Source organism: Zonotrichia albicollis, chromosome 1 (assembly GCF_047830755.1).
Source record: "Zonotrichia albicollis isolate bZonAlb1 chromosome 1, bZonAlb1.hap1, whole genome shotgun sequence".
NCBI lineage: Eukaryota > Metazoa > Chordata > Aves > Passeriformes > Passerellidae > Zonotrichia > Zonotrichia albicollis.
This window is the reverse complement of record NC_133819.1, coordinates 25,192,063-25,219,418: the sequence shown is the minus strand read 5'-3', so window position 1 is coordinate 25,219,418 and position 27,356 is coordinate 25,192,063. Positions and strand designations below refer to the sequence as shown.

At 41.5% G+C, this 27,356-nt stretch overlaps 2 protein-coding genes across 10 annotated transcripts in view; one reads left to right on the top strand and one right to left on the bottom strand.

Annotated features, from left to right (window-relative positions):
* The window catches only part of SLC25A13 (solute carrier family 25 member 13), a 106,042-nt gene extending 97,432 nt beyond the window's left edge, over positions 1-8,610 (top strand). For all 3 annotated transcript variants that reach the window (XM_074536220.1, XM_074536218.1, XM_026795224.2), the window contains one exon: positions 839-8,610. In XM_074536220.1, the coding sequence (XP_074392321.1) occupies positions 839-1,028 (190 nt within the window). In that variant the 3' untranslated portion in view covers positions 1,029-8,610. The remainder of the gene's footprint in view (positions 1-838) is intronic.
* Positions 8,389-27,356, bottom strand: part of DYNC1I1 (dynein cytoplasmic 1 intermediate chain 1) — a 187,061-nt gene continuing 168,093 nt past the window's right edge. For all 7 annotated transcript variants that reach the window (XM_005480226.4, XM_026795232.2, XM_005480229.4 and 4 more), the window contains 2 exons: positions 26,414-26,539; positions 8,389-9,349 (listed from right to left, as the gene is read on the bottom strand). In XM_005480226.4, the coding sequence (XP_005480283.1) occupies positions 9,239-9,349; positions 26,414-26,539 (237 nt within the window). In that variant the 3' untranslated portion in view covers positions 8,389-9,238. The remainder of the gene's footprint in view (positions 9,350-26,413; positions 26,540-27,356) is intronic.

The following is a 27,356-nucleotide window of genomic DNA, read 5'->3' as shown; positions in this document are numbered from 1 at the left end:
TACCAGGGATCCTGAAGTTACCCTTGGTTCTGTTGGGTCTTGGTCCTCCTTGGAATATCAGAGGCAGCAGCTTGCTAGGACATGTTGTAAAGACTTTGTAAATATTATTTCAAGTACACTTTACTGGTGGAGGTTGGGATGATATTCCAGTAGCTGTTTCATAGCAAGATATTACCATATTTTATATCACAGTTTCAAGCAGGGGACCTATGTTAGTGTAAACAGAGACAGTGGGAGGCTAAATAATGGGCTGGGGATGTAAATGCAGGAAAAATGTGATTCCTGCAAGGTCAGGATACACTCTGCTTTAGTCCTCATTGTTTGGTGGAGGAGCTGTGGCCCTGATTACACAGGCATTTGACATCCAAAAAAATATATAGTTGTCACCAAGGTCAAAACAAATTTGTTGTCATTTCAGCTGTGCCTCCTGCCTTTGTTGACAATACCGGTGGATGTACATGTAGCTGTTTAACTTGATCCCAGAGCAGCTGCAGATTCTGTGGATCTTTGGGGACAGTGGTTTGAAAGCCACCACAAAAATTACTTAAACTCTGCTATGTTCCTGGATTGGTTGTGTGCTGTAGCAAAGAACCCCTGCTACCTCACAGCAGTTTTGATTAATGCACTGCAAATTTTACCTGGATTTGACTGTACTCAATCAACATGAAGGCGCCTAACTGTTCTGGAAGGTTCTAAAACAGGGCATTTCTCCTTACATTGCAGCATTTTAGTTACTTACAGGGAAATACACTCAGATGTCTCATTAAATTTATGGAGATTTTCGTGAATACTGACTTTACTCTATGGAAGTTAATTTATTCTTTTTATTATTTTGCAGAAAACCAGCTGGATCAGAGACAGTTCCTAAATCTAGGATCACGCTCCCTGCTCCTAACCCTGATCATGTTGGTGGTTATAAATTGGCAGTTGCCACTTTTGCAGGGATTGAAAACAAGTTTGGACTTTACCTACCTCGGTTTAAGCCATCGCCACCTACCTCAAAGGCCGCTGCAGCAGTAGGACCCTAAGTTTATTGCTGTAGGGTTTTTGTTATTAGTTGGGAAAGAGCCACTTTTCTAATTGGTTAATACTTTGTTCCTTTAGCTTCTCATCATATAAAAGATTAGCTTCATTTGAGTTTTAAGGTAATTTTCATCTTAAATGGAATCATTTGTCTTTGTGCTTCCGTAACCAGATCACTGTGAAATTCTTACCAGTTGTTTTAAGTTTGGGACCATGAATGTATTTGTCCACATCTGACATGTGCTTGTGTTGGGAAGACACTAATTTTAGGTTCTGTTTATTGGGGAGGGCTGGGTGAGAGCTGTGAACCAGATCATTTTACAGGCAATGCTCAGTTGCAGATTGCCAGGACAGATGTCACACATTGTCACTGAAATGAAAAACGCAGTAGATATCACGGTGCTCAAAGCAGAATGATTTGAACTGTGCGTGTAAATTGGTTTGAAACTTGCTGCGTGTCTGTAGAGGTCAGCAAAGACATACCCGGTACCTAAGTCTGCCAGTAAAGCTTCAGCTTTGGAAATCACGCACAAGTTCTGTTTCTGGATTGTATTATGGAGCTTTTATCTGGAACATGTTTTTGTAATGGAAACCATGTTTATAAATGTTTAGCCGTTGTATTATGTTACTGGTATCAAAATGCTCAAAAGAAAGTGTTATTGTCCATAGTCTTTGCACTTTATGGCAGAACTTTTGGCATTCTACTACACATACAAGGAAATTTCATAACTGGGTGCCTATCTTGGGTTGCTGGTGTTTGGAATTCAGTTTGTATATGCACTTCTATAGTAAAACGCTGCTTGTTTAAATAACTGCAATAGAAAATTCATGCACTGTATCAATGGTACCTGCCTTAACTGCTGGCTTGTAATTGGCAAATAGGTGGTTTCAGATTCTTATTTACTTCATTGAGTCAAAAGAGATTAAAATAGTCTAAAATAAAAGATTTTACCTAATTTTTGGTGCCTTGCACAGTGTTTAGAAAATTCTGTATTTATGAAGATAGAAATAAACCTTTCAAACAGATGCACACAGGGTATTCTGTTATGGAAATAGTGTCGTACATTGAATGTCTTGTTCAGCTTCGGTGATGAAGTCAGGTTAAGATGAAGCTAATATTTGCATTTGTAGGCTATGAAAACACCTGCAGCTTGAGAACAAATTACTACAATTCCCCTGCCCAGAAAAGACATCTGTTGGTGGAGATGTCACTCAGGAAAAAAGAGAAATGAGAAACTTTTTCCTCAGTCAGAAGCGAGGATTGAAGCTTTGATATTTTGATCTTTACTGCTGGGGGAAGGTTAGTGGTTATGAAGAGCCTGATCACCTAGTCACTTGAAGGTCCTGTTGGGTGTCTTCCATGATAACCTCTAAGATGAGGAATTTGGCTTTGCTTGTCTCCTTGGAGTGGGAGGGGTGAGGGGTGGGTGCCTTCAACCTTGGCTGTAAACTGAGGGAATGCACAAATGCAGTGTCTCTGCAGAAGAATGAGTTTGCTATGCAGTATCACACTGTGCTGTAATTTGTGGGCATACTGAAGTGGAAATCACTCTGATTTTGTATTTGTATTTGGGTCATCATGCAAATTATTCTCTTGGACTAATTTGTATTTTGAAGTTACTGGTGAAATGGAGCTCAGGGGTATGAGTAGCAGCACTTGCGTGTGAAGGTGAGGGGAGCAGATGACATTTACCTGCAGCTGCATCTTGGAGTCTGGCTAAACCACTGGGGCTCTGACAGACAGCAGCTGCTTCATCCCAGCCCTGTGTATCCAAGTTTCCCCAAACAACAGCTCTTCCATTTCAAAAATAGGGGGAAAAAAGCTCTCCCTTGTAATAACCCTTCAAAATTAACCATCAGGATTTTTGGTTAAAGCGTGTCACAGAAATAAATCATTCTCACTGGGCACTGCCTGTGCTTTACACATGAGATTTTAGGCTGTTTAAGAGCTGCTTTTGTACTTCATCCCTCGTATTTACCTGATATACCCTATCAGGGGTTTCTGTGGAAAGTCAGCAGTTCTGGGAAGATGTCTGAGTGCAGAGCTGCACCTTCTCCCTGATCCAGGAGAGGAAATGCCTGGCCACTGGATGGGCTTGGTTGGCAGCTGCTTCCTCCTGGCTCATTCTGGAGAGGGACACCCAGGCTGCACCCACCAGAGCACGTTCCTCTGCTGCCTGACACTGAACCCCAGTGCTGCCAGGGCTTTGCAGCCAGGCACGAAGAGGAATTGGAGCTGGGTTATTGTAGGGCTTGCACAATTTATTGGCTCCTGTGTTAAAGACCATTCGTTGCTTGCTTTCCACAAAACCAATTTCTCTAGCTCCTGGTGCCCTCTTCTTCCCAGGCCTGGCAGTATATTTATGACTTTTTCTTTTTCCTGGGATGAAGGGCAGAGTTCCCATCCCAGGAACAAAGTTCAGGCACAGTTCTCCTATGGCAGATCCATCTCAGAAGGCCACAGCCTTCACCTTTGAGTAGGGCTGGACTGACACCCCCACCCCACCCATGGTGGCCTTTCCCTTTGCCATTAACTTTCCTGGAGGATTGTTCTCTCCTTCTGCCCATCTCTTCAGGGTCAGTAGACAGCAGAGGTAGATGCAGAAGTGTTGAAGAGCCAGTGGCTGCTTTGTTAACACAAAGCAGAGTTCAAAACATTCCAAATCGTGCTGCAGCTCTGCCCAGAGCTCTTGGGGAAGATCTGTGCCCACAGTCGGCTTCCTCCAGACACAAAAGGATGCATTCCTGCTCTGAAAAGCTTGCAGGCCAAGGAATTGTCAGATTGCCTTGCAAACAAACAAAATGCCCTGAGGACAATGTTTGTCCTCTCTTGGTTTCTGGGTGAGTTATGCAAATGCATAAAAAGTAACCTCACTTGCTTCCTGCACTCCAGCTAACTCCCTGTGACAGCGCTTCTAGAAAAAAGAAATGGCCAAATACTGGTGATGTTAGCTGTCAGACTGAGTGGGGAAGGAGTGTCCCTGAAGCAGGTACCCCGTGTTTGTGTTTCTTAGTCCAGCAGAAGCCAGGAGATGCTTTTCTGCATGGTCCCTGGGGAATGGGTTGGGTTTAAGCTGACTTAATATTGACACTTTGCAGGGATGCTTTTGTAAGCAAACATACCACAGGCTTCAAAAATAAATTGGGCAGGTTTTTCTAAACCTGCTAAAAATACAAAACCTGACAAGCGGCTCTGCATCATCTTAGGAGGGGACAGCCTGCTTGGAATGACCTTGGCTTAGCCTCTGTGTGTGCATACATGTCACACTGCCTGCTGCTGAGATCCTCTCCAGTGGCGCAAGGACAATCAGGAATCCTCCAGCTTTGCTGTTTAAACACTGCTGTGAAACTCAGACTGTTTTTGTTTAAATATTTGCTGGTTTTTGCATAAGCTAGAAGGCAATTTCCGGAGATCGTGATAATTTGTGAATTATTTAATGGTTGAGAATATACAAATCTCAAGATGTTTGTATTTTAAGTGTCTCCAGAGACCTTCAAATACATCAAATAACACAGAAGCAGCCTGAGATGAAATGGTTTCTTTAATGCCACATGCCATGTGGTGATTCTGCTTTCTGCATGGTGGGCAGCAGATAACTCAGGCTCTGAGACTGGGCAGCCTCGCCCAGTGCTGAACCTGGGGATGTCATCAAAATGTCTGCTGCCCTTCAGAGAGATGGCATTTCAAGTGTAGTAATAATTTTAACTTCTCCTTGCCCTGTTCCTCATCACACCAGGAAGCAGCACTATTGCTTGCAAGATTCATTCTAGCTGCTGTAGTTACATTGCCTGGCCTTCCTCACACCCCAGGCTGTGCAGACACTGTGTACCAGACATGGTGGTGTCACTTCAGAACTTTCTTTGCTTATGACTTTGAAGGAGAACTGGTCCTGTAAGCTTCCCAAGGACAGGTAGCTGCTCTATAGCACCCTTGGGCACTGAGTCCTGCCTTAGGAGAGTGTCCTTTGTCACTGGCCAATGGACACCATCCCACTCCATGTGAGATGCTGTTTTGCTCTGTGAGGGGTTTCCAATCTTCTGCTGTGCATGCTTTTTATCTACATTTGCTAAAACTCTTTGGAGCTTTTTTCACCTGTCTTGTGTAAAAGAACCTATTCCTAGTTGTTTCTTGTGTCCATAGCCCTAGAGATGCAGGCTGTCATTTGTAGTGTAAGATGATGATATTCCAGGGCGTGGTAGGGGCTGATGTTTTCAGAAGTAGCAAATGTTTGGGGCATTGGTTTTGGGACTCTGGAGAAAACACCTTCCATCTTGAAAATTTTCTTATGGAGCATTTACTGAGTACCCTGTAGAAAAAACTGCAACTCTTGAATCGTTGCATCCCAGTGCCATTTGTCCTGCCTGCTTTTTCTCTTTGAAGTAATAAGCTATAGGTAATGCTGTGGAGTCTACTCTCAGCAGCAAAGACTTGCTCTGACAGCCTTTCCATGGAGATGTTTGTGGTGTTCCCAGACTTCAGAGGTAGCCTATTTCACTTCCACCTTCCAAAGATCCACTTGGTCCAAGTGCTGTTATTTACACAATGGACCTGATATTCCAGCCTCATGCTGAGTTTTGTGTCCTGATCAAATTCCAGGTTGGCCAGTGCTGTGCACATGTTCTTTCAGTGTACCCTGGCTATCGCCTTCTTTCTCTGTTACACGCGGTGTCTTGACCAAAGTACATGTCATAAAGGTGAAGAATCCTGCTTCACCTTTCAGCTAATGCCCCCAGCTCCCACCCCCAGTGCCACCTCTAATATCTCCCCATGTCCTTTCACAGCTTTTTTCAGAAAAAATCCCACATCCCTGGCCACATTCCTGTGCCTCTTGCTTGTGCTGGCATAGCTCTGATCCTTGGCACTGAAATCAAGGGGGACTCTGGACTTTGCTTCAACCAGTATAGGAGAGTTGTCCCTTCCACATGTACCTCACAGTCCTGTCCTCCATGCTAAACCTCAATTTAGCATCTTCTTGCCACTTGCCTACTTCTGCTATAGCTGGGTTTGCTTCTTCTGACCTCTGTGGTTCAGATGTGCTCTCCAGCTCAGTCTGAGCCCACAGTTTGTCCTTCACAGAAAGCTCACTTGCAATGGTCCTAAAAAAGCCAGGCTGTCTTCTGACCCATTCCATACCCACAGCAGTCATGGCAGCATCCTGGCAGTGCTAGAGCACAGGACATTATGTTCTTTATGTTCTTCCTTCTATTCTCTGGATGTTCTTCCTTCTATTCTCTGGATATATGTAGGCAAAAGAGACAGGAGAAAATGATTTCTTTTTTGCTGAAATTAAAGGATAAGTTTGTATTTATTTCCCTACTGGGCAGATTCTGAGTAACATTTTGTCATATGGGCTGTTTTAGAAAGCCAGCGAAATGCAGCTATTTGTTTAGCAGCAGGAAAATCAAACAAACAAGAACTGTGGGAGATTCCTGGAAGGGCAGCAACAAGGGCAGGTCAGAGCTTCACTGCAGGATAATCATGAGCAGCAGAAGGGGAGTAAATGCTTCTTGTTCTTGGGTGCTTTTCCATCTGCTTCAGCTGCATGAAATGGTTCTTTCACGTTATTGCTCTGTATCTACAAACCTGGTGATTTCTGTGGAAAATCAGATCTTTCCCTTGTTCCTTCTGTGTACTGTTGAACCCCACACACCACAGAAAAAAAAAGGAAAGAAAAATTTCAAAAATGGATTTTGGTCATACTGATTCGCACACAGCAGCAATTGTTGAAGGTCCTATGAGGCTGCTCTTAAAACCATTTCAGAAGCTATTAATGCTATAAAGGAGAGAGAACTTGGACATGAACATGCAGAGCCCCCCTTAGGTTCCAAAAGCTGAACGGTAATATGGAAAAAGTAGCAGCAAATTTGCCAACTGTTCCCACTGCACTGATTATGATGAGAGGGAGACAACATTGGCTGCATGTCCTTCTTGTAACACCACAGACACGCTCAGGTGATGCCCTCACACTTTGCAATGTGCAGCTACTTCACAGGGTGGAAGGGTGGTGGGTTCCCACCTGTGCCTCCCATGAGGGCAGTACTTTGCTGTGTATCCATCCACCTGGGCATGTTCCTGGTCTTGTGACCCACTGAGAACCAGGAGTGCCTCCCCCTCTTCCACTCTGCACCACATCTGCCTCATCCATGTACACAGACAACACTTATGGTTTCTGAAAAGAAAACAGGGCAAAACTGGGGAAAAATCCCCAGAGATGATCTCTAAACTGCTCCTCTACAGTCATTTCACCTGGCTGTTTGTTAACATTCACCTTTAAGCTACAGAATTGCTGCAAGTGCTACACTGGTTCTTCAGGACAACTCCCAAAGCACCCAGGGGAGCAGCAGGAACAAAAAGTTCTCTAACACATGGCTCCAATCTCAGGGTGCCACCCAAAAATGACAGATAAATCTCTGCTGTGTAATAGGCCTTCTGGGAGAAGATGGTCCCCACAACGCAGTGGCAGGACACTTCCATGGGCTCTGGGAGATAGTTGCAAGTTCCACCATGAAGATGAAAGTAGCCAATGCACTCTCACAGGGAGGTGCCTCTAACCACCAAGAAGATACGGGAAATGGAGCTTTTCCAAAGGATTAATTTTGTAGCAGCCTACTCTGGCTTTAGCAGTGCAGATTTCCCAGTGCTTGGGCCATAGCCCCAAACATATTCAGATGTTGTGTTCACTCCTCAGCATGGCTGCCCAAAGATGAGATGTGGCAACGAGATGAGAAACCTAATGTACAAGATCTTTCTTGTCAAACTTGCAGGGTTTCTTGCTAAAATGGTTTACCTCCATGCCCCTAAATGTGAACCACTGCTAAACCCAGATGTCAGAGCTGTCCTCTGGCTCAGCAGAGTGCTTTGATATGGATGTATCGAGTAGCTTCACCACCAACATCCATCTGGGCCACAGCACTCAATGAGACCAGTCTGCACTCTGTTTTTTTGCTCGAGCCACAAGAGACTGTCATAAAGGAGCTTGTTCCTCTGTCCCCTGTCCCAACCTGTCTCTCAAGACAGACTAAGGAGGCCTTATCTCTCCTGCTCCTTTTCTTTCAGTGCATATGGCAGCATGCTGCTGCTCTGTGTGTGCATGTACGTGCAGGTAAGCATGGAGGGAAAATAAAAATTAGCCCAGAAGCTGACATGCAAAGCTTAGTGCTTGCCCATGGAAAATTAGTATCAGGGTCTGATCCACGCAGGTCCATTACTGGGCAGATCCAATGCTGAAGGGACTATCTTATCTATTTACAGAGGAGCTACATGAGTTTTCTGTGCATCAGGGCAGTCACATTTACCCAGTGCCTCACCAGTGACTGGTAATGAACATGCTGAGCACTGCTGGCAAAGAAAGATCAACCACACTGCAACAGAACAGGCCTGATACATTTTATTGGCAATACTGGTGTCATACTTGGGAACCACAACCCTCTGTCAGACTATTAGTGTTAACTTGCATGACAAGTATCAGTGACCAACTGTATCTGAAATATAGTTAAAGTGCCTAGAAATAATAGGCATCTTAAAAAAAAAGGAAAGGGAGCTCATTCCATCCACTCAAGCCAACCAGTATAGATCTTACATCTTAAGCACAACTGATGTACTGTAATTGTTACGTGGACTTTAATGTAACCTCTACAGCAGCACACAGACAATGCAGTTCTCTCATTATGCACATGCTTTAGGATCGTTTATTTTAATGCTTTCAAATAAATATGTTCCATGCAGCACACCGCAATAAATAAGGAGCAGCAACTTTCGTATAGTACATCCATTCATAATGTAAGTCACCATGTGATACACCACATCTAAAGTCTTTGGCCCAGTCCCATACAGTGAAGCACACCACATCTGCACATAATCATATCTGGCTTCATATGGATTTAATAGGACTATGCCAGAAGGGCAATGTGAGCACAAGTTTAACCAGGGGTTCCTAGCTATTAAATACAGCTACTAAGTAGTTAAAAAGCAGCAACTAAACCCATAAAGGGTTGATTTGTCTTTTCTTTCTTACTTTTCAGACAGAAATATAAAGTATGAAAATGCTCTGGATATTTTCAGCCTTGTGTAAAGCAGTGTGATTAACATGGAATGCTTTGAGCAATACTGGCATGTACACTGGCATCAAAAGCCACAGCAGGACTGATGTGACACCGAGCACTGGCGCACCCGTGGGGGGAAGCTGCAGCTCTGGCGGGCGCTGCTCCTCTCCCTCTACGCCGAGAGCTCCACCGCCCCCTCCTCCTCGCTGTCGGCTCGGTTGGCGCGGATCTCCACCAAGGTCCGGGCAAAGCGCGTCCACTCGTCGTTGTGTGGCACGGCCAGCTGCAGGACAAACCAGCAAGAGTGAATTCAGACATGGCCAGCTGCAGGACAAACCAGCAAGAGTGAATTCAGACACTGGCACTGCAGGACTGGTTCTCAACCTGGCCCAGAACTGAGGCACCTCCTTTGAGGAGAGCTCCTACCGCAATCAGCAGGGCTGTGCACAGTGAAGCACCACGGCGTGAGCCTCCCCAACCCGCTGGGGGATGGCAACTGTGGCCAAGTTCACATGGCACACCTGGCAGTTTCCTTTTCAATGAGCCTTTAGTCAGTGGCAGAGCAAAAGGCTTTATCTGCTTGATTTTGTAGTCTTGCTGCAAAATCTACCCCTTTGGTTAAAATGTTTCAGATTTTCCCAACTAGAGTAAGACATTGATCTCTACATGTACACACACGTATGTTTCACTTTACACACACAAGCTGGCCATTGGCAGTCAGCAAGCCTGTGCCCAAATGTAATTGTTTGCAGGACCCAGGTCAGTGTGCACAAGGTAACAGAGCTTTTAAAACACTCTGTTGAAACTATTTTGCTGAAGTTCATTAAAGCTCTAAGTAGTAAAATAAATATATTGTGTTATTTTAGTTACCCTCCTCTATGTTAAGGAATTCACAGTTACAGGAAATGCATTACAATGGAAACGTTACACCAACTGGATACTGCATTACTTGTGTGATTTTTTATATCATCATGCAAGATCCATTTCCATTTAATACCATTGATGTTTCTAATGAAGAGCTCTTGAGCATTAGGCTTCAAGAGGGACATATAAACTAAATAGCTGAACTTCCAGACAAAATGCTTTAGTGCTATGGCAAAATAATACTGCAGTCATTTCCAGCTGGATCCAATACTGCAATTTCTGGAAGATAATGCAAGCTGGGATTGAGATAATTAAAAAGCAAAAAAAACCAAAACGAAACACCAAAACAAAACAAGCACTTTTCTCAACTTTGTTTTCATTAAGCCGAATTCCAGAAAACAGCAACAAACATCCACATGATCCATGCAAGTTTTTACTGCCCTCCTGAAGTGCTGTGATCATGTCCTGCATATAACACGAAAGAATAACTGTTTCAAGACATTACACACTGCTTGGTACTGAAGAAGGCAACTGTTTTGGAAACTATAATAAACTGCTGTTCACCTTAGCAAATGGATGCCTTTGGACTGAAGAATGGGTATAACCATAGCTAATCCAGTCTGTACTACCCAGTATTCAATCTGAACTGATTTAAATATTTTAATACACCACAAGGAGTGCCAAGCAGATGGTCAGCTAACCGTGTCCACGTGGCACTAGTAGATCATAGGCATATCATAGGCATATCATGAGGCATATGGTACGCAGTACGGGAAAACAGTCAAATTATTCTCTTCTCGTTCCATCTTGCCTGGATACACACAATTGGACACTAAAAGGACATGACCCAGCTGGGGAAAGAGCTTGTGTGTACGTCCAAGACCACCTGTGTGTAGAAGCTTCACATACACTGCTGCAAGTGTTAGTTGTAAGGACAAGAATTTGCAATACAAGATCTAAACATCTCCATATCTCACTGCTGATTATCAAGGGTTTTTTTCAATTATTTTTTCTCTAGTTTTGCCTCTACATCCAGTTTTTTGTAGAAAACACGGTGTGTTTTTTAAATCTTCCCATGTATTATACATGTATTATACATGTATATCAGTGACTGAGTTACATTATGAAGGGCTGGTGTGCAAGTTTGGGGTTTGAAACACCAAATATAGTACAGTTAGCATTAGCTCAGGCTACAGACTGAGAAATGCAACCTGTGAAAAAGCCATGTCAGCCCAGGTAATATAGGCATCGTTGCTGTCTCTGGGTTTTCCATTCTTTGTCTTCCACTTCTGGCATTTTTCTCCTTTACTTCTCCCAGGAATGGAGACCAGAGTTACAAGAGTAAATCATTTCAGATGGCTGTCTCTCATGCTCACATACACAGATGTGGATCAGGGATGGCCTTTATTTGAAAGACCGCTCTGTTCTTTCAAAATCCTTCAGCAGAAGGAACTGTGGCACCCGAAGAGAGGTCAGTGCACCAGCTCACCAGTACCTGTGGCACACGTTTGGCCACAGCCACACACCTACACTGGCTTCTGCGTGGTAGGAAGGGGCAGTGCAGAGATCCTGCTATCAGAGATGCAACCAAAACCAGCTGTGCAACTATCTCCCTGTTATTACTACATCTCCTAAAAGATTTCATTCCTTCTGATGTGTACAGCACTACCATTTGTCAAATTCTTGAATGAAATGACTCTCACTGATTTCAAGCAGAAAAATCTTTTGAGTGGAGCAATATCCTAGGCAAAGGACTTTGTGAATTTAATAAAGCATCACTGCTCCTTGTCTTCTAGTCTTTAACAATATTACATTGTATTAAGTAGCTGAAAAAGAAAATATGTCATTCTAAAGAAAAAAAAATATATTTATGTCATTGAGATTATTTAATTGCCTTTACTCCATGCATGGCCACAGACAAATAAAATCAAAGTCCAGGCTATTGAAACAACTTGGTATCTCAAACTTGAAGAGTCTCCCCAGGATGTGTACATTTCATGTGTTATTTTTAGCTGACAGTATTAGCAATGTCTGGGTCATTTCTAATGACTCAGTTCACAAAGCAATTAATTACCAAAGTCAATACCTTTAGCACAGAGGAAAAAATATTCAGTGCCCACATGCCACCTAATTCCTTACAACTTCATCTTATTTTACCTTATTCAGTCTCATGAACTGCACTGTGCTTTCAACAAGGGGCCAATCCTGCTAATAAACTGTCAGTAAAATAAACCTCTCTAATATAAATTCTTCAGGGATGCAGAGGAAAACCTTGGCAATAATAAAGTCAAAGGAAAAATTGTCTTTTATCCTCTGAGCCCATTCTTTCTGAAAAGGCCCCAATACTAAACCACAACAGTTATACAGGAAAAGACCACAAATAAAAACAAAAGTATCCACAAACTCCAATTCAAATTCTTCTCTGGGTTAATGCTCCCCTTCCAGTCATTTTCCATTCAAGCTCCTTCATCTGGACACATTATCACCCACAAGTGCTGGAGACCTGAGTCTCTGTGGGATCTCCCTCTCAGCTTTTCTGTACAAGTTTTTCCTGCAAATACCAGGGCAGAGGAAGAAGAAATGAGGAGTTACTCCATGGAGGAAGGGCAGAGGTTTAGAGCTATCTGGGAGCTCCTCAATCATGTGACAATTCTGTCCACTTCCAGTTACTACAAAGCAGCATGTGTTAACTTTCATATCATGATGTTGATGCAGGGTAGAAATGTTCATCAAAGAATAATAATATAATAATTTATTTGGGCCAGATTATTTGAATGAACTGATGCTAAGGTATGGAGCAGAACAAGAACATAAAAGCTATTAAGTGTTTTCCTCTGATCCCTTTACAGTGAAAGGCAAATGCCACCCACACCTAATTAATTGACTGAATTACTCACATTGCTTCAGCTGTAACATCATGGTACGTTTAGGTTGCATTAGAAAGTAATTCTAATGGGAAAAACCAGTATTATCTAAGAAAAATGGCTGCCAGGATCTTCCTGTATCACCATTCTACATGATTTATCCAGTACACAACTGAACTGTGTCTCACAGAGCTCTTGAACCTTCTGAAGCTTCTGTTTCTTGGGAGATGACTCTAGTCAAGCACTTCACTAACATGTCAGCTTTCCTGCCCAAAAAGGTGTCCTACTCCCTGCTGGGACTGACCAACAAGATGCTTTATGTGCATTGGTAGGGATGCAACAGAGTGCCCCATCCCCGAGGCTCACCAGGGAGCACAGGCAGCACCAGGCATGTGAACTTCACCAAAACCAGCCTCCTCCACCTCCTCCTGGAGCCAGAGACCTCCTCTGTGTGCAGATCCTCCAATCCATACAGCAGAGATTTGCAAACACAAGCTGTATTTCTGTGTTTTCCTAGAAACAGTGCAATTAGCAGGTTCACTGAACACGACTACTCTGAAACCTGTGACAGAACTCAGGAAGAGGAGATGCTCTGACCAGACATCTCTCAATGCTGTCAAAGCTCTGAGACAATCCCAGCAAGCAAGAAAGGATCAAAAAAATAGTGCATAAAAGTACAAATCAACATAAATTTCATTTTCAGATAAATTAACACCTTCTAGAACATTTGCTCTTTAAAGTTAGGGAAAAGGAAAGAAAAGTAAAAGGAGAAAAGGAAAGAAGCAGAGGAGAGAAGAAAAGGACAGATTTTGAGACAAAACTCCCAAATCTTTGAATGTGGCTTTTAAAGGAATCTATCCAGATGGTTGAAACAAGATATTGCAAGGTATTTCAAGAGTTTTGTATATTTCCCTCCTATCCATCTTTTTTATGGCTGAGAGTGTTTCAGCTGAATTTGTCCAAATCCCTGTATAGCTTCAGTTTCCCCCAAAAAACCACTTTCCAGCCAATGAATTATTCATTGAGGATATTTCACTTTATTTCTGGCTCCTTGCCTTTCCTGAAGCCTCTAAATCTTTGGGATGGGAGTGGACAAACTCTTCCTGTCTTCATCCCTCTAAGCTCTTGTCCATCACAGCTCTCCTTTGAGGGCAGTGGACTCTGCTGAGAAGGAATCAAAATGCAATTTCAGCAGCAGCAGCCACCTCCACTTCAGAGGAACCAGTGTCCCAGAAGCTCAAAGGGAGCACAGCTGTCTATGTTGAACCTGTTCCATTTCCTTTTAATGACTGTACCTCATGGGTGTATTTCCCTGTCACTGAGACACTAGCTCATAACCTGCAGCTCTGATCACTGGTGAAATTATTGTGTGATCCTAGTCACCACTTTAGCAGTCACTCTTTTTTTTTGGTCTTCACCTAGAGCTCAGAAGCCTCAAGGCAAAAGCAGCCATGGGAAGAACCTCCTCAGCATTGTCAGTGACCGCGAGGTTGCTGTGAAGGGGCAAAGTTCTCCAACCAGCACGGCCTGTAACGCTTCTGACCCACACATCCCTTGGACACAGGTGTAGGTGGAGAATGTGACAAGGAGCAGCCAAGCCAGGGCTCACAAGATGTGCCAGAGCCTGTGGCTGCAGCGGCCCCGCCGCCCCGTGCCACACACTGTTTCCAATTACACACGTGCAGATGAGCCAGCATGGTGGTCCCAGATACACTCCAAGGGTGACGGCAGTTCCCAGTTCAGAAATCTGTGACCCATTCCAACATATTGAGGAAGCACAATGCTTTCTTATTTTTGTGTTAAGAACAAGCTTGTTCTGATCTAAATTGATGGCTTTCTTATAGCTAATCACTCCAAAAAGTCAGACACGTTCTGATTAACACGCATCTTTTGTTAGTTACATTCGGGCTTGTTGCTGTTTGGAGGCAAAGGGTGATCTTATTTTAGACAATTCTGTTTACTTGTCTCTGCTTCCACAGAGCTGAACATGCCATAAAATCTCATATCTAGCAGGGAAAATAAAAACTATATAAAAATTGATGTTCCAAAATAGCTTGTTGCTATTACAATTTTTTACAAGTGCAAGTTAAACACTCTTTGAAGAGGTAGCTAATTAAAACTTTAAAAATACTCAGATTAATCTGAGTTTGTGGCAAGTCCGGTGAACTAGTGACTAAAATCTCAGACTTCACACTAAGTTATTTGTGTATGTGGCTTATCACCATTTTAATATTCCTTCAATTATCACCATTTTAATATTCCTTCAATTCAATTTAACAGCATCATCAAATAAACACAGCTTCAGGCAAGTGTAGTTTTAGCTGTATTTTTTCTGAGCAAAATTTTCGTCAACCTATATTGTCTGTATCTCTAAGTGAAAAGAAATCTGCTGCAAATACTTTGAGTAATGGATTAACATCTGAATGCAGTTCTGACATTGTAGGTAAAAATGTGTTTCATGATGATAAACTATGTCTACTTGAACTTGATGATTTCTATAAAGTAGAACAATCACTGGATGAGGATCGCAACGCAAACAACAATGAACAATTATAGTTCCACTTTCAGAACTGATCCTATCTTTTGGAATTCAACAGATGTTTTGTCACTATTGTTGAGGTGAAAACAGATATGAAAATGTAAATATTAAATATCTTAATACACACATAGAGCAGGCAAGAACACACCTATTCTGGCCCTGGTCTTCCCCCCAGAATCAGTTACAGGCTGCCTTTGATATTTTTCTCAACCTATATGGATATTTTATTTCCTGAAAAAGCCTATATTTTTTCAGGCAACACCCTATGCCACACACATGGATGGAAACAAAGTGGGAGGTAATATACAGTGAAATGGCCACCAAAGTAACCAAGAGCACCCTCTCTACATAACTAAAGTACCACTGTATTTAACTCTTGGGAGAGCTGAGCATCACTGCTAACAATGGATGAAACCACTGGCAGGAACTCAAACCCCACATACTGCATGCAGATGATTTTAATAAGATACAGTGTTTAGACCACAAAGGATACACTCAAGAGTAGCTCTATATATATTTGTTTACTTAATTGAAGGGGTGGAATACCATAGGCAACCTAAATACTGCATTTATTCTATGCACAGCAGTCAGTCTAGTGTCACAGACACAATATACACCACTCTCCTATGAAGTTAATTACTTAGCCCTCATCTAGATTAATGTCTGTTGTGATTTATTTCTTTGCAATTCACCAGCAGGGTCTGATTTAACTAGTGCTGCCTTAGTAAAAAAAAAAAAGACAAAATATTAGCTTATATCAAAACCCCCCAACTTAAACAAAAACAGAATCAATTTTCAGCAAAGTCTGACTTTTTTCTTCTAAGATGAACAGTAACTTTTGAATTGTTACACAATTGATACTAAATTATGTTTTGAAAACCAAGATAACAACAGTGTTATTTTAATAATTTATATGTAATGTGCAAAGATATGCTGTACAAAGGGCCTACATAGGAACTGAACATTTGAATGCTCATTAATTCTTTTCCAAACTTAGTACTCTTTGTCTGCATCAGTCATCTTGATGCCAGTCTAACAGGAGCACAAAATAAAACAAGGCCTGTAAATTATACATACATGACACATAAATGCATGTTAACAGAACATTAGGACTGCAGACTGTAGCACTTCAAAGATAGGATATGTCAGAGTTAAGACTAACTCCCTCAATTTAAGCATGTTATTAATTTTGTCTTTAATCTTTAAAAAAAAAGAAAAAAAAGAAGTAAGAAACAACAAAACCTGTGCTAGAAGCAAACCCCAATTATGGAAAACTTCAGCCTGAAGAATTACAACTTGATAGGCTATACAGAAAAGAAAACAAGGAAGTGGGAAGTATCTTCAATTGTAGACAATGCTACAGTTCCACCTCCAAAACCAGAGTTGGCTTAGGCTCTCCTGAGTTAACCAGGAATGATGTCCAAGCTATCAAACAGATTTTGCCTCCCTCAACTAACGTATCAAAATGCTGCACTTGGTATCAACTGCAGAGGATAAAACATTCAGTAATCATCAGTCATCCTGAAAGAATGGACTTCAAACTGAAATTTCAAAAACTTTTATTTTCTTAAATCACCTCTTCTTTTTAAAATACTGCGGCTGACTACAAGTTTATAGCTTGTTCTTGAGCCTACTGCTTTCACCAATCATATTTGGAGGAGCCTCTCTTACGCATCCCCCTCAAGGGATACTTTCAGTGGCAGAGAGTATTGGCCTGTAAGTCCTTGGAAACAAAAGAGGGAATCAGCAGAAAGAGCATCTGCCATGCTTGAAGAAAGCTCACAATTCTGCTTCAACAGAGGTGGTGCCCTAAGCAACAAAGTTCTTGCAGTTCCTGCCATTTCATTTCTTCTGTAATGCCACCAATTTACAGGTGGATTGACAAAAACAGTGAGGCATGCTGTCTGCCTTCACCTCTCATGGGGATCTCAGCCCTGCTCCAATTGTCATTTCTCAAAGTCAGTGAAAGTCCTGGAATTTTTTACATGCGTTTCAGGACATTTAACATTTGGAGCTAAGGCATCAGGATTTCTCCTCTACCAAATTCTGCTATCAGTTGTCATCATTGCACAAGAAAGCCTAAAAACACTAAATGAACTGAACTAGAAGGTAAGGAGCCCTCGACCTGTTCTTTCCAATACCTACTTTTTTTTTTTTTTTTTTTTTTTTTACTGACAACTACATTGATTGGGAGAATGGGTTCATCATTCTCACTTGAAACACCAAAGCTTCAGCTTGTGGGGTGGCTGCACTGGCAAAGGAGTCTCCCTGGAAAATCAGCTGCATAAAGGACTGTTGCCTCAGGAAAGACATAAATCATACTCAGCTCAGCTTGCTTCCCCTCCAGACCAAGCTGGCCATGTCCATGCCATGATTCACACCAGGAAACCTGTCACAACAGGAACTGTAAAGGACTTCTGCCACAACTGGCAAATGGACTCTCACCACAGCAGCTTATAAACTGCTCAAAGATTTTAGCCAGCAGGAGACTTGCTGCCTTCTCTGAGATTTTGTACACATCCTGTTATCTGCAAGAGCTCATCCATCATGAAATAGCAGTGAGTTTTAATTTGTTGTTTCTTTTTTTTTTCCATTTCAGACACAGAATCTTCCATCACTTTAGGCACTGCAGTATAGATTTCACATTTAAATTAAACACAGAATATAGAATTTTAGCTGCAAAATAGGATGTATTAAGGCCCAGTTGATATTTTAACTGTTACTTTCCAAGTCATGAATTAAGTATTTTTTAATATGTTCAAAATACAGACCATTCTGCAACCCATAAAGATTGAAAACATAGTTAAGGATTCTCAAAATGAAAACTGCTACTGGATGTGACAGGTTGAAACCACAGAAGCCCCCCCCCCAAAAATTAATTATACAAAACATCTCTGGTCTCAGAAGTTTTCTAACACCACAATGACAAGTCATGGACTTCAATGAAATTTGCAAATTGCTGCACACAAACTGAGCTTAGACTAAATTTCATACTTGGCAATTCTCCTCTTCCATACTCTCTGTTACTTAAAGCTATGGACATTTTTCAGTACCATTTCTTTTTACATCAGAAAGGGGGTAAAAAATTTCAGAGAAAATGCCACCCAATAGACTAACTAGATATTTAAAATACATAATCTGTGACACAACTAATACGCCCTGACTACAGCTGTGGTCCCCCATAGTGCACCACAATACAGGGTTAGGATAGGGGCAGACCAGCTAAAGCTTTCTCACCACAGAAAGCCTGGACCCAGATTCTCTTTCTCACTAAGCCTCTTGACAAGTTTTCAGGAGAAGCAGTAACCGAGGAACTAGAAGTGAAGCCTGAGTAGTATGGATATGTCCCATCTGGGCTTCCCTTTGCTCTTTTTCTCCTGCCCTTTACAGCACTTCCCAGCTCAGCAGGAAAATACCAGCAGGAAGACTGTCACACAGAGCTCTCCCTTCTCCCCCTCCTGCAGGCTGCACTGTGCAGAAAGGGAATGATCTCTTACAGATTCTCTTCTGCTGCTCTCATCACTTCGTTATCTGAGTGCCTTCCAATAGTGTATTAAGCTACATGATTAACTCCTGTCACATGTGGCTTGTTCTCTCTGATCCTCTCTGCAGGGGGAGGATCTGGGCCTTTGCAAAGGAAAAGGAAACATAAGTCAGCTTTAAAAGTAGTGTGCAAATGAATAAAAAGGACTTAATAAAAAGGGCCAGAGTTTTGTTGGTTGGTTGACTAGGTTTCTTAAGGTTTTTATTTCATATGATGAGAAGCTGAATAATTCTTCTAAAAGATATTTGTATCATTAGAAACTCCTGTCTTTTTACCCCATGAAATTCACTGGGGAGCTACTATGCTGTCTCTGGAGAACTGCTGAAATATTTCATCATAAGCAAGTGGAAGCTAAGAATAAAGAATCAAATGAATTTTTAAGATGACCATTTAAAACCCCTACCCTTTCTGTCTGTTTTCACTAATACCTATTTAATTCCACCGCCTAATCAACAAACGAGAAAAAGAGGTACTTTCATAAAAAATCTGACATTTCCTCCTTTAATTCTAACAAGTAACATTCAGACAGTAAAACGGAAGTAGAATTTCACTTATCCAGAGAGAGAAACAGAAGAAACTGTTGCTGTCAGGATCAACCAAACATCTGGGCATGGGCAGGAGAGTGACCCTGTCCAGCAGGTGTGACCCACATCTGCATCACACACAAGCACATCACAAAATCCTGGGGACAGGCTCCACTGTGAGAGGATGTTTGTCCCACTGTCTCCACCTACTCTGGGACTTCAGCTTTCTGATAGTTAAAAATATTTTTCTAATTTTTGACCCAAATGAACACATGGCCAGCTTGCAGCCACGTGTGCTGGTGGCAGCATGTCCTCAGCTCCACTGGTCTCCTCCTCTGGCTCCAGGCACTCTGCAAGGTCATGGAACGTCTATATTGCCACCAGGCTCATGCTTCCCTGGCTTAGTCACACCAAGCTCTTCTGTCCCTTTCTACAGGCTGCTCTCCTCTCCCCGTAACCCACACCCACATCCCCCTCTGATACATTTCAAGAGTTTTTTAAAATAAAATACTTTTTAAAACATAAGAATAAGGGATTTTGCACTCCAATGCAAAGTAGAATATGACCTGGAAGAGATAAATGGGAAAAAAAAGGGGAAAAATAGATAACAGAAGGTGAATGAGAGGCTGCTTCTTTTATAACCAAAAGTGCAAAGAGCATTTGCACAGTTTTGATCTTTTAAACAACATCAGTTTTATGAAGCTGCTTTGTAAGTCTGAAACCCACGATGAGGGAGACTGAGAAGGGCAGAGAGCCAGTGATGCCACATGATACGCAAGAGGTGGCAGAGAAAGGGAAGCACAAGGGCCCAGGCTGGCACTGGAGATAAAGATCTCCAATCCTCAGTAACCAGCCTTAGGTAACTCAGATTAATTAGATCACGGCTCAGTTTTCCCTCTTGAAAAGTACCTCCCTAATAAAGATTGTTATTAGGAACATAAGCCTCCATTCCAGCTCCTTTAAGTACCCAAACAGACTGAAATAACAAGGTAACTCATATCCCTTTCCATTTCTTATCAGACTAATACAACCTCCCTGACAAGCAAACAGCCATCAATAGGTGTGTATAGGGAAATCTATACTCAGGGGTATAAACTTATGCATTTCTCAGTATGGATGTAGCTAAGCCTCATTTTAAGCTGTACAAGTATATAAACACTTGGTTTTAACTTACCAACATAACATTGTTTTTCTACAGAGGAATAAACCAGTGCTTACATAAAGACCTCAAAGCGCTCACAGTAACCTAAAGTAATGAATATTGTAATGAGAAACACAAGTATTTAGGGTGATAATGACTGGACTTTGCTCTACTTAGATCAGCTCACCCCCTATGGAGGCTACCAAAGCTTAAAGATTTTATCACCCTAGTAATCAGCAATGGGTAATGGCCTTCATAAAACACAGTAATTAAATTGACTGATTTCAAACTAGTGTGTTTTTTTCATTAGGGAGTTCTTATTTAACCTACTTCAAAAATCCCTTTGTGAATACAGACTATATCAGTCAAAACTGAAATGATGAGGGACGAGGAGCTTGTTCTGCTCAATATTTCAGACATTATTCAAGTAAAAAAGCTGAAGTTCTGGGTATTTTTTTTTTGCCATCCCTAAATGCTTCCAGTTTTAAAATCTTTCAACTTATAAAACTGGGGGGAAAGAGGAAGCAAATCAAAACCATAGTTCTTTCCATTTTCCAACAATTCTTAAGAGATTCTGCTTTGTTAAAACATGTTTTTAGAATTCTCTGAGGCCAGGGTTCCAACCTCCCTAGCAGAAATATCAACGGTGAAATTTAATTATCCTGTATGCCTGGATTCTGCATGTTGTCATAATGACTCTGTCTTACTTAATCTTTGAATGTTTTTGAATAAATCTTGGTTGTAAGCACAACCCCTTATTATTGCTCAAATTTGCCTTTATGATATGTGTGTGAGCCATTTATCTGTATTCCACGAATACTTGTAACTCAACACAGATTTTAAAATAAAATGTTTCATGGTGAGTTTCAACTCTGTTTTTGTGGCAAAAACATTTCCCAACTCAATATATGCTCTACAGAAGCTTTATGATGGCAAAAGCAAACCTACTGGAAAATCTACCTGAATAACTACATGACACAAAATCTAGCTTCGTATTTCTCTCTCTGGGCTACAGCAGCCTTTAACTGCATGAAAGAGATGCTGGATATGTCTTTTCTGTATGAAATCTACAGTGAAACACAAGACAGAAGTACAAAGTACAAATGGTTCCCCACTCTAGCCAGAAAAATAAGTGACTCAATAGTGATACCAAAATGCGAGAGCTGGTCACAAATATACTTTTGTTTCTGTCTAGAACACTAAAAATCTCAGAGCAGCTGTTAAAGGTTGCTGGAATCAAAGGAAATTATTTTATAGGCACCAGTGGGATATCCTTACTGTACCACTTCATCCTTGTACTTCAGGGCAGTTACCAGCTCCTCCCTTGCTGGTCATGTACTTGAAAATGAGATATGGGATTAACACCTATGATGGAGCAAATGGAGAAGTACACAAATAACCTAAAAGAGCAGCCCTAAAAAGGCTTAAGGCAGAATTAACTCTGAAACCTAACAAAGTCACATAAACATCCATAGGATTCTGATGTCACTTCAAGGAAACAAAGACAGAGGTAACAACTGTACAAAGAATCCCAGGAAACTGCTTTGTTGGCAGAGCCAGTCTTCCTGGATGGTTTTGAGAAAGACATTTTCTTACTTCTCTCCAGTCCACCTGCCACACTAGTTGCCGGTTAAAAGCATGACTAGAACTAACTGTCTGAAAGACTGCCAAACAGATGCAATAGCTTGTCCTGTAACCACTTTAGCAAAATAATGTGCTGCATTATGCTCCTTGTGATTGCAGTTTCAAATTCTGTGATCCTATGTTGCAAACTTGTTTTATATTTTATTAGAATGAAATAATAAGTCATTGACTCAGAGTTTCTATCTACGTACTCAGAGTGCAAGCAGAATATGACCTGGAATAGATAAAAGGGAAAAAAAAAAGAAATAATGGAAGGTGGATGAGAAGCTGCTTCTTTTACAAGCAAAGGTGCAAAGAGCATTTGCAATAAGCACGGTAAGCAACAAACATGGTTGTTAGAGAATATTTATGACAGCAGGCACTGTGTAACATCACTGAAGCGTGCACAATGGGAGCAAGCTTTCTAGAAAACAGATCTGCAAAACAGACATGCAGTTAGGTCTAACTATCAATCACCTGAACATGTGAATAAATCTATAGGCAGTGGCCCATGTTCTGTTAAAATCAGCTTCTACCATACAGAAAACTTGCTGCCCAGTAAAGAAGCCATAAGGCCAAAGGAGCTAAAATATATTATACAAGCTAGCATAATAATAATATCACAACTACTATGCCAGCAGAAGTTTGAAATGTTAGATCTTACAGAGATTAGTGTATATACAATGATTGGTTATGTGTACTAGTTTAAGATCCCATCACACTGAAACAATTGGATTTTTGAGTGTTTGGGTTTTTATTTCATTTCATAATTCACATTCTTTAAAACAGTGCTTACTGATCCACAAGAGCACATCTATATGGACTGTTTAAGTCTCCTCTCTGCTGGAATTGTGTGTGTGTAACTCCCATTAATGCTAATGGGCATAAAGCACAAGCATAGAGGAGAAAATAGACCCCTCACTGTGAAAATAAATGTGTTCAGTTATTTTCAGATGTGATGCCAAAATCAAACAACTAAAACTACATAGTCAAAGGAGATAACACTATATAGCCTAACTGAAAGTGTCACCATTATTTTTAACTCCCTGGTCATGGACCCTGCCATGTTCTTCATGTGTCTGACACTTCTTGTTGTCATAAAGACCATGACTGGATAATATATCAACATGGGTCAAATCCTAAATTCTTACACAAGTGAAAACAGCCTCGATCCCTCACTCCTTACATTCACAAAGGATGCAAGGTTAGGCCTTATGTCTTATGTTCTTCACTAGGTCATATGTTTTCTTTTTATACCATATGGGTTAACAGCAGCAGTAAACTTTACTGCTCTCTAGGATAGTTCCTTAAAACTGTGATGAATCTATCAAAGTAAAAATTCCAACCACTTAATTTTTTCCTTAATGGTGGATAGCCTGATGTTTTCTGCTCTGATTAAAATTCACAGAATCAATGCTGTATAAGAAACAGGTAAGAAAAACTGTTTATCTTGTAAGGTGTAATTCAAAGATACGATGCTGTACTAAAATACAAACATAGTATTTTTTTCTTCTGCTGGAACCAGTGCTTTATGAGTTTACAGCTGATCTAATGTGACATTTGGAACAGCTACAAGTAAACAAAGGTTTTTAAAAGGGTGTAGTATAAGTGGAGCATTAATGATTTTAGTGAGTGTATTTAGGGTCTTTGTAAAGTGGCCTGCTGACTTTCTTATGCAAGCAATCACACCCATCTTCCCAAATCAGGGAGATGCACCTTCAAACAAGTGAATGCTACTGAGTTATCAGCCAGGCAGAGATGAGTTCTTCCAGTGATGAGACCTTTTCAGAAGATGATGTTATAGGAGACGAGGAGAGTGCTGCCGCTGAAAGGTCAACTTTCACAGCTTAGTGCCAGGATTTGCAATAGTGCTGGGTCAAATAGGAAAGTCAGCTGCTGCTGGGTGCTGTATAGTCCAGCTCCCAGCCCCTTGACCCCAGCTACATGCTCACTCGTCTACTCCCACTTGAGTAATTTCATGGAGAAAAACAGCCCAAAGAAAACAAAACAAATAAATAAATAAGTACATTTCTACTGATCTGTATTTCTCTGCACAATATGAGTGGTGACAAGCCCTTCTATCTGCACAAAAACTGGGCAGCAAGGCATGTGGCTAAGGATGGCTGGCAGGAGAAGAACTTTTCTTTTTAAACTGTCAGAGCAGCCCCATTAGATCCCAGAATCAAACCCCTACAAAAAGGACAGTCAAAGGAGGACCCCAGCTGAGCCAGAAACTGGCCAGTGTCTGCACAGTGAAGTAAAGCAAAATTCTTAAAGGCTGCCATGTTTGTGTAGCAGACACTCCCAAGAGTGTATGTGCACTGTGAATTCCCCATGCATCATGCCTGAGGACAGCTAAGGACGGAATCTCTCATCAAAGAGCTCTTCACAGACTGCCCCACAGGCTTAGTGACCCAAGAGGCTGCTACTCACTGTCCATGCCCTTGGTTCCAGGCTCTTGATCTACAGAGTATTTCTGTATCTCACTTGAGGCTTTATAGTGAGAACAGCTGGGCTATAGAATATATGAGCACCCTTCTCTTTTAAACCAGAAAAAGACTCTAAGAAACACAGCAGCCCCAGCAGTGCTGCAGCCCAGATGACCTCTCCGAAATTTCATGCAGGAATTATTGCAGAGAGACTGATACTGCCTGACTGAACCAGGAGACAAATAAATGAGTTCCTTCATTCATTACAGCAGGGCAGGATTGGCAATGGTCTCTCAGCAGCCTTGTGGAGAGACATCCATGGCTTTACTTAAGCACACAGGGAGCTGAGCTGGAGACACTGAGCCTCTGCAACATCCCTGAAGCAGAACTCCTTATGTTACACTGAACTGGACTCACACAAATCAATACTGTTGAACGACTCTGTTTTCTTTTTCAAGTAATAGAAGCATGTCTTTCTTTTTTATTCGAGTGTATCACTATGACTCATTTTGCAAGATGACGTCTTATTATACACAGGGAAGGGCAACAACTTCAATATTGCTACTTCTGCATAGAACACTATTTTCTTTTGGGTGAGCTTGCAGGAGTAAATGGTCCTATGAATGATTTGGTGTATGATATGCAAAAAGAGACATTTCTACAGCCTGTCTAGACTCTCAGACAAGATCAGACTGTGCTGTCATCAAAGACATTTCCACAGCCTGTCGTATCACTTGAAAGACAGAACAATCATGCAAAACGAAAAATAAATAAAAACAGCTGACCTGCCAGTGTCACAGTGGAAATCTGAGCACAGTAAACTTAGACAATTTAGAGATTATGCTAACAACATGGCAAGAGGTTTCAGCAAACATTTGTGAGGAAGGGCAACTCCTGCACTAGCGAATGAAATCCAAAAATATGAGTCATGCGCAAGCAATTTTGCTATGGGCCATAAAATCACTTTATGAGAGTTACAGATAATTCTGTATGCATTCTATAATGTTTCCCTACTGTGTAGAGATGGGTATCTCCGTATCCTATCACAGATAATGATGGAAAACAAATTCTCTACATAAAAGCTGATTGCTCAGAGATTCACCCTTACCTGTTCCAAGGGATTGTAATGCCGATGGAACACTTTTATACTGCATTCATCAACAAAGAGTTAGATTCATCACTGCCAAACACACTGCAGTTTAGATGCTTGTTACAAGATGTAGCAGGGTGAATTGAGAGCAGCCTTAGAATATGCATCCTGCTGTAGTCTATCATGCATGCCCCTACTATCCTTCAAAATAACACTTCTCATTTCCTCCTGTTTGTACTTTTGCACATATTCAGACATATGAAGCAGTATCAAAAGAACAGATGCATTCTATGCATGTCAGGCTGAGAAAAACTTACAGCAATAAGCCAGTCATAAAATAAGAGATACTGGAGTATAAAAGGTGAACCCTTTAGGACCAATTTTAGAATAGCACTGCCTCTTTTTGCACCTCAATTTTTTCTTTATCTTCTTCTAACTTTTTCCAAATGCACCCACAGAATGATTATAAAAAAAAAAACAGTTTGAAAAAGACTGGAAGCTTTTAAGAGAGACTTCTTTCATGAGACTTCAACAAGTTAACTCTTTTGCAAGGTAGCTTTACAATTAACATGCTGTTGGCAACCGAAATTCAACGAGGACTCCACTGAAAGAGTAAGACAGATTTCTTTCTTCAACTTGGATGTGGCAGTCTCCAGGAGTTCAGCTTCGAAACAAACACAAAACCCCAACAAAACAAACAAAGCACAAAAGAATCCCAACAGAAGATACCTCTCCAACATCATAGACCCATATGCGGCCTTCTGAGTCACCAACTGCGACCTCCTTGCCAGCCTGGGCCCAGCGCACGCGGTTCAGGGCAGACGCTCCCTCTATGGTGACACTGGCTGTGGGAACCTGTCAAAACAATAGCAACAGGAAGGACAATAAAATCACACTGCCTACAAACCCAGGGGTCAGTTTGGGATGTCCTGGATGAGTCAAAGTCCCTTGGCATTGCTGGAAGAAGCAAACAACTCTCATTGGGGTGAGAGAAAAATGCAAAAGGATTCATTGTTTGTTTGATGATGTGCTAAAAAGAGAGAAGAGTAAGAGATTGCTAAGAATGAAGGGTAAAGGGCAGTAAAACCATTTTTTCCCCTTAGTCCTGGAAACGTGCAAAACCTACTTTTTTTTCTCAGAAGTCACTAACATGGCCAAGAACCAACTGAGAGCAGGATTTGGCATCAGTCCTGGCCTGGTTTCTGACTCAGGCCCAGATAACCTGACAGTCAGCAGACACATCTCTGTATTCATGCTGACACATCCTTTAAATCCATACTCACCTCTGTGGCTAGATGTAGAGGTTGAAACTCAGGTTTTCTATCAGAAAAGTCCTGAGCTAATCACTTTAGAGTGAGGACACGGCAGAAGTGAGAACAGCTGAGCTGACATTTTGAAACACCTACAATATATTCCCACAATTCTCTTTTACATCCCCAGGACATTACTTCTGCTTTAAATACACCTGGATGCTGTCTAATTCCTAAACCCCCTCCCTGCCCCAAGTCAACCAACTTAACAGGTGATCCACAAGAACACATGAGAATTCTGGTTAATGCGTGGGATGAATAAAGCAATGAACATGATCTCAAGAGAAGTATTTGTCATCTATGCTGGAATGAGGGCATCAAAAGATGCTGGAGGAAGGAACTGTGTGGGTGTTTGTCCCAGA